This window comes from Eleutherodactylus coqui, chromosome 3 (assembly GCF_035609145.1).
Source record: "Eleutherodactylus coqui strain aEleCoq1 chromosome 3, aEleCoq1.hap1, whole genome shotgun sequence".
NCBI lineage: Eukaryota > Metazoa > Chordata > Amphibia > Anura > Eleutherodactylidae > Eleutherodactylus > Eleutherodactylus coqui.
In genome coordinates this window covers 284,508,614-284,524,682 of record NC_089839.1, presented here as the reverse complement: position 1 = coordinate 284,524,682, position 16,069 = coordinate 284,508,614, and the positions used below count along the sequence as shown (strand labels likewise).

The 16,069-nt window shown below is 48.9% G+C and overlaps 1 protein-coding gene across 1 annotated transcript in view; it reads right to left on the bottom strand.

Moving 5' to 3' along the window:
- Positions 1-16,069, bottom strand: part of FAF1 (Fas associated factor 1) — a 256,577-nt gene that overhangs the window by 210,202 nt on the left and 30,306 nt on the right. The window contains exons 3-5 of the mRNA XM_066597616.1: positions 12,653-12,699; positions 9,593-9,813; positions 2,815-2,906 (exon numbers count right to left, since the gene is read on the bottom strand). Coding sequence (XP_066453713.1) covers positions 2,815-2,906; positions 9,593-9,813; positions 12,653-12,699 — 360 coding nt within the window. The remainder of the gene's footprint in view (positions 1-2,814; positions 2,907-9,592; positions 9,814-12,652; positions 12,700-16,069) is intronic.

Below are 16,069 nucleotides of genomic sequence, written 5' to 3'. Positions count from 1 at the left end.
GGTCTGCGTGTTGTAATCCAATATGGTCTGAATATGGACAGAAAATACTCTTCTGTGAATGGCCCTTAGGGAAGGGATTGGCTGCAGTGGTCACCAGCGCTGGTCACATGTAAACACAGTGGTGGGGAGTCGCCGGAGCCGCAGCGCTGGATTGTTAAGGCAATTTTTAACATTTCAAATATTTGGTTTCAGTTTTATTGATTTTTATTATTTGCTCCGCAAAAGGATCAGAAAAGACCATTGGAAGACTAACAAATAATATATATATCTGCACCCACTGTATACATTTATTCCAGGGAACGCAGCACACACAGGCTGATACAAAGTGCTACGTTGTTTATTTACCCAGAGTAACATTTTAGTCCTCTTGAAGTGACTTTTAAAAAATATTCTTTTTTTTTTCCATTCTAATTTTTCACTGTACTCACATACAGGGGCGTATTTTGGGTTCGTGTTATGAGCAGAATATGGACAGCAGAAACCCCATTGATTTGCACTGGGATATTCAGCGGACGCGAAAAAGAAAAAAAAAAGGCATCATGTCCTCTTTTGGTTAATATCACAGACTGAAAATCGTCCAAAGTCTATGGGATCACATAAAAGCGCAGTAAATACGCAATTGCATGCGCTTTCACTGCATTTCTACGCATGTTGGCAGGAGACAGCGGTTAAGTAAATAGGCACACATGAAAAAAATGCAGTGAATACGAAAGCAAAAAAAAGGAAAAAAAAAAAAAAGAAGAAAATAAGCATGTATACACGCGGTAAAAGGGCTGTGTATTTCAGGGAGCGAAATGGCATATACCCGTGTGAACGAGCCCTACCTGTGTAGTAAATATATGCTGGCGCAGGTTTAAGAACCAGGAACATCTACGGCAAATTTAAAGCCAGCAGTTTACTTAAAGGGGTTGTCCCACGCCGAAACGGGTTTTTTTTTTTTTTAAACCCCCCCCCCCCCCCCCGTTCGGCGCGAGACAACCCCGATGCAGGGGTTAAAAAAACCACCCGCACAGCGCTTACCTGAATCCCGGCGGTCCGGCGTCTTCATACTCACCTGCTGAAGATGGCCGCCGGGATCCTCTGTCTTCATGGACCGCAGGGCTTCTGTGCGGTCCATTGCCGATTCCAGCCTCCTGATTGGCTGGAATCGGCACGTGACGGGGCGGAGCTACACGGAGCTACACGGAGCCCCATAGAGAAGAGGAGAAGACCCGGACTGCGCAAGCGCGGCTAATTTGGCCATCGGAGGGCGAAAATTAGTCGGCACCATGGGAACGAGGACGCCAGCAACGGAGCAGGTAAGTATAAAACTTTTTATAACTTCTGTATGGCTCATAATTAATGCACAATGTACATTACAAAGTGCATTATTATGGCCATGCAGAAGTGTATAGACCCACTTGCTGCCTCGGGACAACCCCTTTAAGGAGTTAAGAAGGAACACTTCAGGCAAAACAGATCCACTGTGCCATACCCAGCTCATGGCCTAAGGGGGAGCTGTAGGAGTCTCTCAATATTTTTTGTAATCTTCTTGCCATGCACCGCCTCTACCAGCGCAGCATTAGGCATTGTCTGAGTTTTGCCTGGAGTGTTTCTTTAAAGCAACCCTCTGGTTTTGGTACAAAATCTTGTCCTGGGACTGGAGAGGGCAGCAATATTACCAGCTATTTGCCCCTTCTGATCCACTGGTTCCGGGTCCTGTTTTCTGCTTCCAAGACGGCCGACGCAATCATCAGACTACCTCATCCCCACAGAGCATTGGCAGTGTTTGACTACCATCGCATTATACCTGCTCTCTTATTGGCCAACACTGCTCACATGATCAGTGCTGACCAATCAGATAGCAGTTCACAGTGTGCACTACGGTAGTTAGCTAAAAATTGCAATAGCCCTCTTGGAGAGCCGAAAACAGAATCTCAAACCAGTGTATCAGAGGGCATCAGCATAGAAGAATCACAGCAGGTAATATACCCTCTCCCCTTCAGTTCAGTGTTAGGACTTTGACGCAAAACCAGAGAGTTGCTTTAACCTTTTCCAATCCAATTTCTATCCTGGTTTTCCTATCTGCCGTTATACAACTGCGCTATCTGCTGGCTAAAACCAGTACTGCATGAGGCGACACGTTGAATAGACTCTGACAGCAGAGAGGCTGGCGATATTCAGTAAGAGAACCCTGACGGACGTCTTCCAACATCGGAGCTGTACAGCCTTAAATCATAATGTCTTCAGACGTCAGACAGTGGATTGGAAAGAGTTAAAAGCCACTGCCAACTAAACGCCAACAGAAAAGTTTTGGATAAATGTAACAGAATAATTTAACAATTGAACAGTATTGACCACTTCTTGCTCTACTTTTCACCACTTGTGTCCACTGATCTGAATGGACAGCCAATGATTTCAATGGTATTACACTTGTCCGGCCCTTCAAAATGCATTTGTGTTCAGAGAAGCTTAGTTAAAGCGGGCCGGGATTAAACCGAGTCCCCCTTTAGACAAAATGAAATATAACAATTTGTCCCTTTATAATAATATTAAACATCTATTTTTGCCCCCCAAGACCTCTTTCCCTCTTTGGTTGTTACTTACTACTTGTGGCTAAGGAGGCCCCATCACGATAGACCACCCATGTCATATTGGAGCCACTGGCTTTAGCCGATTGCTGTAGGTTCGACTACTGGCATCCCTGGCACATAACAGCTGTCAGTAGCCGGACATTTCCCAGCATGCATTTCTGGTTTTTAACAAGTTCAGGTATTCTACGGCGCAAAAAAGAACGAAGATGGGTAAAAGATTCTAAAAGCAGTTGATACTCACACTGTCCTCCACATCTCCGGATTTCCAGCCCTTTAACAGCATTTTGGATATAGGAACCTGAAGCTCATTTTCTAGGATTTGTTTTATATCCCCTGGAAACACAATGATTCATAATTAATTACATTATTTAAATTAATGCCATTTCTATTTAAAAACTACTTTTCACCTATTTCATGATATGAGGCTATTCAGGTAGATTTGGTCATACTAGATACCACATGGTTGTCAGTGAGGGGTTCCTCACCATCAAGATTTTATTTCTCAAACGCTATAAAGAAAGCCTTCCTGAAAGAAACGTCAGCGTACGGTGCTAGATATATTTTTCCAGCTTTCTCTCTGGAGTGGCTCAGTTGAAAAATAAAAGTTTTGAAAATTTTGTTCCAATTTTACTTTAACTTGTATTGAAAATCCGTTTGTGTCGTTTACAGTTCTGGTCCGATTTAAGTGAAGTTTTGCATGAGAGTTCTTCAGCACCAGGCGACGAAAACTGGCGTAATTAAACAATAACTTGATTATTCAATTCTAAATGCAAAAGTAAGTGACCCCTCTATGGAATATACTCTAGTATAAGCCGACTTTTTCAGCACATTTTTTATGGTGAAAAAGGCCTCCCCCCTCGGCTTATACTCCAGGGAGGGTTCCAAAATATGTAAAAAAAGAAAATCTATACTTACTTCTCTGCCGATGCATTCATTGAGTTGCCGAGTGTTGCCTGTGATTGGCTGAGCACTGTGTCCAATCACAGGCAGCGCTCAGCTGTCATTCAATGAATGGCTGAGCGCTGCCTGTGATTGGCTGAGCGCTCAGCCAATCAGCCGCAGCACTTTCAGCAGGCGGCTATTGAAAATCCCCGCCTGCTGAAAGAACCTCATTACAGTGGCGAGACCCAAGCAGCTAGACGCGACTGACCCCCGGCAGCGGCCGAAAGGAGAGTATAGATTTTTTTTTATTTTTTACTACAACTAGGGATGATTTTCAGAAAAAGGCTTATATTTAAAGCCCTCCCCCAAAAATCACTGCGGGGGGGGGGGGGGGGGGCGATGCCGCTTATATTCGAGGCACTCAAGTTTTCCCAGTTTTTTGTGGAAAACTTAGGTGCCACGGCATATACTCGAGTATATACGGTAATTTAATTCTCCCGGATTGGTACAAATGTGAAATTTGGCACCACCATTGTTTAGGTCCTAAATAGGAAAAGTAAAGGGGTCACAAGTTGAATATTTAATGCTAAGTGCAAAAGTAAGTGAACCCCTATGTAATGTACCTAATCTAATTCTATAACTTCCTGGCGTCGTACAATCGTGAAATTTGGCAGGACCATTCTTTAGGTCCCAAATAGAATAAGTAAAAGGGGTCACAACTTGATTATTTAATTCTAAGCGCAAAATATAGCAACATGCAACACACAGGTATATCCACTAGTATGCTTGTAATATAATTTAGATTTATAAGACATTAACACCTTGCATATATTCCTAAACCTAATAGTTTCCAAAATATGAATTGCCAAAAAATATAGCTCTCTGTGGCCTTTGGCTCAATACAGGGGGGTAAATTTATCCAATTTCCCAATGGGTCTGAATATTGAGATTTTTATATACATTTTAGTAACAAACAAATGGGCAAAGTTTTTTTTTTCCTTACACAAAAATCGGAGCTGGTCAGATGTTACCCCATGGGTGATATATTCTGGAACGACCCACATATATTAGAAGGGGAGATAATGGGGATTATTTTAATTTGCAAGATTAAAAGGAGGTTTGTCAAGGTTCAAAGTTATCCCCTATCCGCAGCATGGGGATAACTATCTGATTAGTGGGGTCCGACCTCTGGAAGCCACACAGATCACAAAAATAGGGGTTCTATGCTGGCCTGTGTAAATAGAGCATCGGCTGATCATGTGCGCTGCCATCCCATTTCATTTCAATGACAATGTCAGAGATGGACAAATTCAATTGGATCTGCTGTCTCCAGTAGACATGCTGAAATGAATGGAGCAGCAGTGTGCAAGATCGACCGCAGCTCCATTCATTTGGGGATCTTCTGGATGCCCGTTCTCATGATCATGGGGGTCCCAGTGGTCAGCCCCCCCAATCAGCTAGTCAAGTACTGTGGATAGTACTGGCTCCTCCAGAGGCAGAATCTCTCTTATTAGGGCATATGGACCATCATAGAAGGGATGCCCTGCTCAGGACCCCTCCTCTAGGAGCAAGAATCGATAGTCCGTCTGTACACGTGGCCTCTGTTCTCGTAAACTCAAGTCACCCAAGTATTACATTGACAGTCACTGATCTGAATGGCCACCATATAATAATATAGTTCTCTTGCTGCAGCCATTGCAGATATGTCTAGCAGGTTGCGGAATTCCCTGACACAATTAGCCGCATGCTAGGGGTGCAGAGAGGGAGCAGATGCATTTAGAGAGGGGCTGCCTGACGAGACAGAAACCAAGAACATCTGCCAGGGGAGTAGGACTAAAAGTAAAAAGAAAGAATTACCAAAAAACAAAAATAAGCAAACTCCTGGTTTGTATACAGAATTAATTACAATTAAGCGCACGCTGCTTCTTGTTTCATCATGTGATGCGGGTCATTTACAGGATATCATAGAAGCAAAATGAAGGGAAAGTTGTTTTTTTGAGTTTGAAGAAGAGAAACCCTTTAATCTCGCTCACACACAATGCGCTTTTTATGGTGTCCCAATACAAACAGGATGGAAACCCGCGCTGTGCCAATTAATGTTAAAAATTAAACAAAAAAAATATATATCTGATTCTTCCCTTTCAAGAACTGCCAGCGAGACGTTTTCCCGGGATTCCTTTCTTCCCATTCGGACAAGCTACTGCCAGGAGTGCGAGTCATCCAAAAATTCCTGGACAGTCTGTAAAAACAGGGGACTTTTTTACCCCAATGTCCGGGAAAAATATTAGCTTCAACCGTGACTTTTTTTCTAATTCTGTATTTAAAAATACTTTTACAAGCAGCTCAGCAGGTGACCAAAACCATATCACAATAGGCTTACTATTCGACAGGCTTACTATTTCAGAAGAGAAGGCGGGCGGGGTGAAGAAGAAGGAGCGGGCGGGCGGGGTGAAGAAGAAGGGGCGGGCGGGGTGAAGAAGAAGGGGCGGGCGGGCGGGGTGAAGAAGAAGGGGCGGGCGGGCGGGGTGAAGAGGAAGGGGCGGGCGGGCGGGGTGAAGAGGAAGGAGCGGGCGGGCGGGGTGAAGAGGAAGGAGCGGGCGGGCGGGGTGAAGAGGAAGGAGCGGGCGGGCGGGGTGAAGAGGAAGGAGCGGGCGGGCGGGGTGAAGAGGAAGGAGCGGGCGGGCGGGGTGAAGAGGAAGGAGCGGGCGGGCGGGGTGAAGAGGAAGGAGCGGGCGGGCGGGGTGAAGAGGAAGGAGCGGGCGGGCGGGGTGAAGAGGAAGGAGCGGGCGGGCGGGGTGAAGAGGAAGGAGCGGGCGGGCGGGGTGAAGAGGAAGGAGCGGGCGGGCGGGGTGAAGAGGAAGGAGCGGGCGGGCGGGCTGAAGAGGAAGGAGCGGGCGGGCGGGCTGAAGAGAAAGGAGCGGGCGGGCGGGCTGAAGAGAAAGGAGCGGGCGGGCGGGCTGAAGAGGAAGGAGCGGGCGGGCGGGCTGAAGAGGAAGGAGCGGGCGGGCGGGCTGAAGAGGAAGGAGCAGGCGGGCGGGCGGGGTGAAGAGGAAGGAGCAGGCGGGCGGGCGGGGTGAAGAGGAAGGAGCAGGCGGGCGGGCGGGGTGAAGAGGAAGGGAGGAAGGAGCAGGCGGGCGGGCGGGGTGAAGAGGAAGGGAGGAAGGAGCAGGCGGGCGGGCGGGGTGAAGAGGAAGGGAGGAAGGAGCAGGCGGGCGGGCGGGGTGAAGAGGAAGGGAGGAAGGAGCAGGCGGGCGGACGGGGTGAAGAGGAAGGGAGGAAGGAGCAGGCGGGCGGGCGGGGTGAAGAGGAAGGAGCAGGCGGGCGGGCGGGGTGAAGAGGAAGGAGCAGGCGGGCGGGCGGGGTGAAGAGGAAGGAGCAGGCGGGCGGGCGGGGTGAAGAGGAAGGAGCAGGCGGGCGGGCGGGGTGAAGAGGAAGGTGCAGGCGGGCGGGCGGGGTGAAGAGGAAGGAGCAGGCGGGCGGGCGGGGTGAAGAGGAAGGAGCAGGCGGGCGGGCGGGGTGAAGAGGAAGGAGCAGGCGGGCGGGCGGGGTGAAGAAGAAGGAGCAGGCGGGCGGGCGGGGTGAAGAAGAAGGAGCAGGCGGGCGGGCGGGGTGAAGAAGAAGGAGCAGGCGGGCGGGCGGGGTGAAGAAGAAGGAGCAGGCGGGCGGGCGGGGTGAAGAAGAAGGAGCAGGCGGGCGGGCGGGGTGAAGAAGAAGGAGCAGGCGGGCGGGCGGGGTGAAGAAGAAGGAGCAGGCGGGCGGGCGGGGTGAAGAAGAAGGAGCAGGCGGGCGGGCGGGGTGAAGAAGAAGGAGCAGGCGGGCGGGCGGGGTGAAGAAGAAGGAGCAGGCGGGCGGGCGGGGTGAAGAAGAAGGAGCAGGCGGGCGGGCGGGGTGAAGAAGAAGGAGCAGGCGGGCGGGCGGGGTGAAGAAGAAGGAGCAGGCGGGCGGGCGGGGTGAAGAAGAAGGAGCAGGCGGGCGGGCGGGGTGAAGAAGAAGGAGCAGGCGGGCGGGCGGGGTGAAGAAGAAGGAGCGGGCGGGCGGGCGGGGTGAAGAAGAAGGAGCGGGCGGGCGGGCGGGGTGAAGAAGAAGGAGCGGGCGGGCGGGCGGGGTGAAGAAGAAGGAGCAGGCGGGCGGGCGGGGTGAAGAAGAAGGAGCAGGCGGGCGGGCGGGGTGAAGAAGAAGGAGCAGGCGGGCGGGCGGGGTGAAGAAGAAGGAGCAGGCGGGCGGGCGGGGTGAAGAAGAAGGAGCAGGCGGGCGGGCGGGGTGAAGAAGAAGGAGCAGGCGGGCGGGCGGGGTGAAGAAGAAGGAGCAGGCGGGCGGGCGGGGTGAAGAAGAAGGAGCAGGCGGGCGGGCGGGGTGAAGAAGAAGGAGCAGGCGGGCGGGCGGGGTGAAGAAGAAGGAGCAGGCGGGCGGGCGGGGTGAAGAAGAAGGAGCAGGCGGGCGGGCGGGGTGAAGAAGAAGGAGCAGGCGGGCGGGCGGGGTGAAGAAGAAGGAGCAGGCGGGCGGGCGGGGTGAAGAAGAAGGAGCAGGCGGGCGGGCGGGGTGAAGAAGAAGGAGCAGGCGGGCGGGCGGGGTGAAGAAGAAGGAGCAGGCGGGCGGGCGGGGTGAAGAAGAAGGAGCAGGCGGGCGGGCGGGGTGAAGAAGAAGGAGCAGGCGGGCGGGCGGGGTGAAGAAGAAGGAGCAGGCGGGCGGGCGGGGTGAAGAAGAAGGAGCAGGCGGGCGGGCGGGGTGAAGAAGAAGGAGCAGGCGGGCGGGCGGGGTGAAGAAGAAGGAGCAGGCGGGCGGGCGGGGTGAAGAAGAAGGAGCAGGCGGGCGGGCGGGGTGAAGAAGAAGGAGCAGGCGGGCGGGCGGGGTGAAGAAGAAGGAGCAGGCGGGCGGGGTGAAGAAGAAGGAGCAGGCGGGCGGGCGGGGTGAAGAAGAAGGAGCAGGCGGGCGGGCGGGGTGAAGAAGAAGGAGCAGGCGGGCGGGCGGGGTGAAGAAGAAGGAGCAGGCGGGCGGGCGGGGTGAAGAAGAAGGAGCAGGCGGGCGGGCGGGTGAAGAAGAAGAAGGAGAAGGGGGAAAGAGAAAGGAGAAAGAGAAATAAGAAGGAGAAAGAAAAAGGAGATGGGGTAGGAGAAGAAGGGTGGAAAGAACAGGGGGGAAATGAGGGAGGTAGGGAGGAGGAGAAACTGGAAACTAAAGAGCAACAGTCTGCTCTTTTGATCCATTGTGAAAAATGTAATGCAGATGGAAAATACAGAAACGGATTGAAATTGAAGATCTTCCGCTTCAATGCATTTCTACGGGCTTGAAAATAGAAGCGGTTTCTTTCCGTTTGATGTTCCCACACCGTAACAGCAGAAAGGATGTGAAAACGCCAGTGTGTAAAGGCCCTTACTGCAAATTACTCTTGACGTGCTCCGAGCAGATGACAGGAAGGATTTATTGATTCATGCTGCTTACATTAAATTCTGACCTCCCATCAGCGTGGTGCAACATAAATGTGGATTAACCAGGTAATCTTTTTCTACTGCTCAGTGATACAATTTTTGTTCTGTTTTCCCTACTGGAGTTTTGCCTTTCTGTTTCTCTTAGGCAGCCATGGGGCTGCAACTGGTTGTCTGCTATTATAGCCCATCCGCGCTGCGTAATACCCCGCTGTGTGTTCTTACAAGTTAGCTGGAGCACCAGCATTGTATTCAGTTGCAATCTTCTTGATTGTGCAGCACCTATTCATCAAAATGATTCCTGACATCCTCCAGTTACCCCTTTCATCAACTTTTGCTGGATGCTTTCTGCAATCATACCATTTTTGATATACTCTTCATATCGCTGCTTGAGAAAACCCCACAAGCCTGGCAGTGTATGAAATCCTGGCCTCTAGTGTCGGCTAGCACCGATGACCAGAACTCTTTGGAATTTGCTGAGATCAGCGGATTTTCCCATTCCAATATGGATTTACACTGAAACTGATCCACGGTAAGCTTGCTCACTTGATTTTATGCTGCCCTCCGGGGTCACATGTCTAATCTCCATACAGGGAAGCTCAAAGCGTGAAAGGACTGATATCTCTAAGCTTTACACTGAATGGTCATTTTATTAGAGGAGAGATCCTAACCTAAGTGAAATGAGCCGTAAATCGTATAGGCTGGAAAACTTACCAACAGTGCAGCTGTCTTCAAGAACCACATCCGCTGTTCTATCTCTATATTCCACTTTGAAGTCCAACATACGGGAAAGACGCTCCACAACCTGCCGGCTTGGTACTACTGGGCGAAAGGCTGAGCCGGAGGATGAAGAGGAGGAAGCAATGGATGCAGAGCTGTTAGGCAGGGCGGTTGGACCAAACACAGGATTCTGTATAGTTTCTGAGCTGAATTCACTGCAAATATAATAGAGATCATCATAGAAATGCAAATATACAGCAATCATACCTTCCATCTCTTCTACACATCAATCAATGATCTAAGGGACAACAGTCCTTGCAAGAACAAGTCAGAAGCCTCTATGGTTCAGAACATAGAACCGTGCCTAAAATGATGGAATAATACTTTAATAATAAAGCCTACAATGCTGCAAAGGTGAAGAAGATGTAGAGAGGGAGAATAGGGATGACCACTTCTGAGGACAGACAGAATCCAGCCAATGACACTGTGGGGTGGAGGGGAACAGAACTATACCCCTGTGGGGAAAGGAGAAACCTGCCTTGGTTACAGGACCGGTAAAAGCTCTAAAGGCTAAGGATATGTGGAGGACCAAGAGCACACCTGATGACCCCAAGGAAGGACCAAGGAGGAAGCCCTTTAGAGCAGTATTACTAAACTCCAGTCCTCAAGCGTCTTTAACAGGTTATGTTTAAAGAGTAGCTGAGTTTCAACTAACTTTTGACATGTCAGAGACAAGTCAAAAGTTTTGATTAGTGGGGCTCCCAATGTTGAAACCCCCACTGACCACTAGAAGGAGGGGGCTGCAGTGCTCACCGAAGTGCTGCTTCCCCTCAGCTGTCTTTGCTGCTCCTTCCAGTAGTGGAAGATGGCCTCTTAGGAGCGTCTGTCGCCTTCTATCGACCTCTATGCAGACTGTTTTCAGCTGCTGGAAGGAGCCGAAAAACAGCAAAGACAGCCGAGGGGAAACAGTGCTGCAGCCTCTTTGTGTTAACGATATGACCTGTAAAAAGTTAAAGTGTAGCTACTCTTTAAGGGCTAGACACCTTAATTTTACATAGGTTTGTGGTTATCTTGAGATAAAAAGCTGCACTATGTTTGAGGCTACAATCTTCATTCCCTTATACATGTTCAGATCCCCAGACAGCAGTTTGCAACTTTCTCCTCTTCTTAGGTGGCTGTGTCCCTCCCAGTAATACAGGCTAAAAAGTGCGTCCAGGATGCTGCTGTCTTTACTGGCTCTGATCTATCAGCAAAGCTTAATTTCTGGACTGTTTTCTGCTTCTACAGCTCATGAGGGATCACCTCTCCCTCCCGTGTGCTCACAGACACTGATGCTGAGCAGCATGTGATCTGCCCCACCTGGCAGATCCCTCCTCTTTCTGCAGTACAGCCATCTATTTCACCCTCCATTCTCATAGCTTTTTCCTCCCCATCTATAGCCTGTGTGATTCACCCCTCAGCCCTCTATGCTTTCCTCCCCACCTATAGCCTGTGCGATCTGCCCTCTCTGAAGACTTGGATGCTTCCTTCCCTCTTCAAACTCTGAATGGCCATTTACATGCTCCTCCCCTTCCTGCTATTTTAATACTAAGAGAAGATAGGGGTAGAGCAGAAAGAACCACAACAGCCAAGAGCATCGTGTTGTCGGAGCCATGTCAGATTCAGCAGCACAACCGGCTATGTACTGGATTTATACAGACTTTACAGGAGTAAAATGGCAGAACATTTTTAATGAAGACTATTCACCTTAGAAAGTTGCTTAATTTTGAATTTAAGAAGATAATGAACAAAAAAAGAATATCATCAGTGCAAAGGTGTTCATAGCCTTCAAAAGGATATTCCCATCCCTGTCCCTTATTCCATCCTGATGCTCTTGTCCCGCTGGCAAAAAGTTTTCAGAGGTGGCCAGGTTTTACAGAAACTCCTGAGCACTCTGTGGAACAATGTTCTGGTAACTCCCATAGAACTGAATGGAAGTAATGCAAACAGCGTAACACAGCAAGCTAAGCCGTCTCCACATCACACAGATTGCAGAAACAGTGCAGCTTGTTGTGCTACGGCATTTAAGTAAATCTCATTCACTTCTACTGGATTTACACAAACAGCGTAGCACTGGTTGTTCAGCTGTTTCCATACAACCTTATCAACAGGATAGGTGATAAAAGGTTTGATCATGGGGGTCTCACCTATCCTGATCATGGCGTCCCTGAGTCCCCCCCCCCCCCCAGGGGCACCTGTGCCACCTTCACATCACCGCAGTGAATGGAGCGATGGCCTTGCATGCTTGGTCACTGTTCTATTGAGTTCAATGGAACTGACCAAAATAGCCTAGCACTAGTACTCTGCCGTTTAGAATGAATTGAGCAGCTTTGCACATGCACGGCCATCCCGCCATTCAATCTCCTCCTCACTGTGGGAAATGCAGGGAGCCCACAATGAGGAGGAAGGGAAACATAGTAACCCCTGCTCTCACTATCAATGGGGGTCCCAGCTATCAGACTACCCACAATTAGACTTTTATCACCCATTCTGCGGATAGCTGATACATTAATTCTAACAGGACCCCCTCCAGATATAACCTGCTGCAGGCTACCCATAGACTGGAGTTGGCAAACTTTGTTTTTACTCAGTTTTAGAGCTTAGCGAGAGGAGGAAGAGTAAGCCACTACTAAGAGTACCAAAAGCCAAGGTGCATGCCATAAGACACCAAGGATGAAGAGGATGAAGAGGCAAACAGGTCCCTTAGGGAATAAAACAAGGGAAAAGTCTAGATGATGGCTTGGAGAAAGATTGGGCAAAGAGCAGCGTAGGGACAAAGGCAACCATTAGTGCACCAAGTAAGGTGGGGCAAACATGAACAGAAGGAAGAGCGTTAGATGGCAGAAGTGTAAAATGGGGGGGGGGGGGGGGGAGAATAATCAGAGAAGATCATTGTGAAAAGAACAATTAGAAATGTGTCCTGAACGCTCCCAAATGGATCCCTGTAGAGTATAGAGTAGTATGTAACATGCAGGGTCCGTAAGTGAGTAAAGAGTATGACCGGAGAGCACGTACCTCTGTAAAATGCCGTTTTCCTGTGGTATCACACCGTTTATTGCTGCCTGTCAGAAGAAGAAACAAACAGATTCACTACAGCAGGAGATATAACTTATAAACAGGTCAAGGGGACTTTTACATGATAATGGTTTGAATAAATTGGTCGAAGGAGCGATTACATGCCATTGTTGGCTCAGTAGTCGCTAGTCGATCCGTTCCAGCTCACTCGTACCCGGTCAGGTGCCATATTTACGCGGGCCGACAGTTACCGGTAATTGCTTATTTGAGCAATTATTCAGGAGACTATCGACCTAAGTAAAAGCAGCCTTTAAATGTGAACGTCTGATATGAACAGAACCCCTAAGATGAGAACCTACCTGCAAGTGCAGGACACTTTACTTGGTCTTTCCTGCTATACACTGAATATTACATAGGCTTTCCTATCCTTGCAGGCGATGAAATTAATAAACCCAGTGCTTCCCATCTTCTATTAGCCTCAGAAGGCCCTTATGGACAGCCGAGGCATTCCTGCTTAGGTTGCATTGGATTTATCATAACTGTCCCCTGCAAGATAGGAACCTATGAAAAACTGCAAAACTTAATATTCCTCTAAATATATATATCAGTAATTAATTAATAATATAAGTCCTAGAATTATCCTCTCCTTAAAGGGGTTTTCCAGGACAAAGACATCAATGATGCATCCTCAGGATAGGTCATCAATAGTTGATCAATAGGTCTTTGCCGCTCATGACCCCTGTCGATCAGCTGTCTAATGAGGCTGTGAGCGCTGTGGCCATTGCAAACAGCTAATCACCAGAAGTCCTGTGCGGCAGAGTCCTGACGATCAACTATAGATGACCTATCCTGAGGAGAGGCGATTCGTAATAGAAGCCCGGAAACATCCTTCAAAGGGGTTCGCTGGACCTTAGGTGGGGGTACAACCCACTAGGGCAGTGCTGAGAGCACTGCGGCCCCCTACAACGGTTCTACAGGAGCAGAGACTCATCCGTAGAGACGTTGGTGCTTACAGTAGTACCGTAGCTTGCTCTGTTCAGCCCAATTTAAGAGAATGGGTAGCGCTGAGGTGCACGGCACAGACCATCATATGGAATGAGCCAGCCTAAACACTTCATGTGCTGATCTGCAGAGAATTTGTACATCACTCCCCATCCACACAAACATGGATAGTCTGTCCTAGGGATAAGCCTGCACCGCTCAAGTCCTGAGGAATCCCTTTAAAAGGTATATTTTCATAATTTAAAAGGGGCTCTCAAGCCCTAAAGCATTGCTGATCAATTCCCAGGATAGTTGATTCATACCACCACCACCCGGGACCCCCACAGATCGGCTCTCTGTAGATTCTGCAAATGAAATGGATCTTTGCCTGCAGTACCATCCCCGGCCACTGCACCACCTACGGAGCTCTAGGTTTCCGGCTAACAGCAGCACCGTTCGGTAGCGCACTGATGCATCCTGGGGAGCAACTAATGATGACCTAGGCTACAGATAGATCATCAGCACTTTAGAGCTGGAAAAGCCCTTTAATGTTATAACTTCTCACTAGAAAATGCTTTAAGATTGTGATGGTTGAGAATCTGACCTCTGTGACCCCCACTAATACGGAGAAGAAAGGGACGGGGTCTATTCAAGGTAAAAGGGGTGTGTGGTAGTTCCCTGCAGATAGGGTGACCAGGAGAATCACAGGGCAGGGCAAAGGAGTCAGCAAAGAAACTAGGACCGGCGGTTGTATTCACATGGGCGAGTGCCAATTTTGTCAGTGAAAAATTGACCGTTTTCCATGCGATTTTCACTTGCGCTCTCTTTTTTTTTTTACCAAGTGGTCACCATAGTAACCTGTGTTAAAAAATGCATGAGAATGGCATGCAGTTGTGATGTGGGTTTTTTTATGGTCCCATAGAAAATAGTGGTCGATTCTTGAGAAGGAATTGCACAAAAATAGAACATGCAGCGATTTTTGTAACTCGGACTGAGAGAAGAATCACACATGTGAATCAAACCGGTCTAATGAATGGCTTCTTTTCCTGCACGAGTTCTGTCCATCTCGGAATTGGACAAAACTCGCACAGGTAAGGGAAGTGGGGAATCACCTGTGTGAATGCCCTCTAAGGCTGGGTTCACATTGGATGGATTTGCCACGGAAAACCTGTGCGTAATTTCTGTGCAACTAATCCGCTCGCGGCGCCTAATCCCGGGATTAGCCAGCCATGTGGATGAGATTTTGCAATGTGGAGAGAAAGCCGCAACGGAATGCTGGCGCCCGCACAGCTCCATAACCCGAGGCAGAATGCCGCGGGTTTTGAAGCTGTGGCTCTCCCGTGGAAATTTGTGGCTTTTCGCTGCGGCCAAACTGATGGATTTCCGTCCCGTGGGAACCCAGCCTAAGGCCTCATACAAACGACTGTATAAGATTTCACACTGGCCGCACGTGGCCAAAAACTGCAGGAGAGAAGAATAACCGCAGTCTAGTTCCGAAATTAATTTGTATTTTCTCGTCCATTCAGACGAGCGTATCACGTTAAAAAAAAAAACAAAAAAACACTGCAGCGCGGAATTCCGTGGGTTTACAGAATGGCTTCTATTATCTTAAATAGTTACATCCGCAGCGTCTGCCTTCTTTTCCCAGCGTTGGACGCAAATAACCTCCCTGCCCCTCCCCTTTTTCAGCTCCCATAGGCGTCTATGGGTGCCTCCCATGTTTTTCGTCAAAAGATAGGCTTTTGGTCGCTGATTTTCCTTGCAGAAGCAAAAGATAAGTCTTGACCTATCTTTTGATGCTGTGAGAAAAATCCACGACCAAAAACGGCTGGCGATTTGATGACTTTATGGCGTGATTTTTTTCGCGCGCCCAAAAATTGCCTATGTGAATGAATACACTGGGATCCAACGCTTCACATAGCAGCAATTTTCGGTCGAAGTTTTATCACGACCAAATTGGCCTAAGGATTGGAAATGTGGCAAGCAGTGGATTAGCAAGGGCTCATTGACACGGGCTCATGGTTTTCACTGCTTGTCTATATAATTGTGATTTTCATGTGTGTTTGCCTTTTTTCATGTCCGGATTGCATGCTTATTCACTGCGCTTCTTCAGAAATACATATGGCCATCCAGTTCAGCCTTTTATTGATTCTTGCTGGAGGTTCCAATTACCTTTGGTAGGATAGTGTACACATGAGCACCCTGAGGCTACGTTCATGCACAAGGATTACTAGAATTCATTAGTGTAGTTACATTAATATTGGGTTCTCTTTGCAACAGTTTAAAAAAAAATTTGAACGTATTTCTGTTTTCTTGGCATGCTGCAATACCGACGAAAACCACAAGAGGGCAGAAAGAGGACGCAGTTAAGCAGTAAACAAATCATTCAGCGCTATATCTGGGGAAACGCATAGAAGAACACATGGAAACGATCAC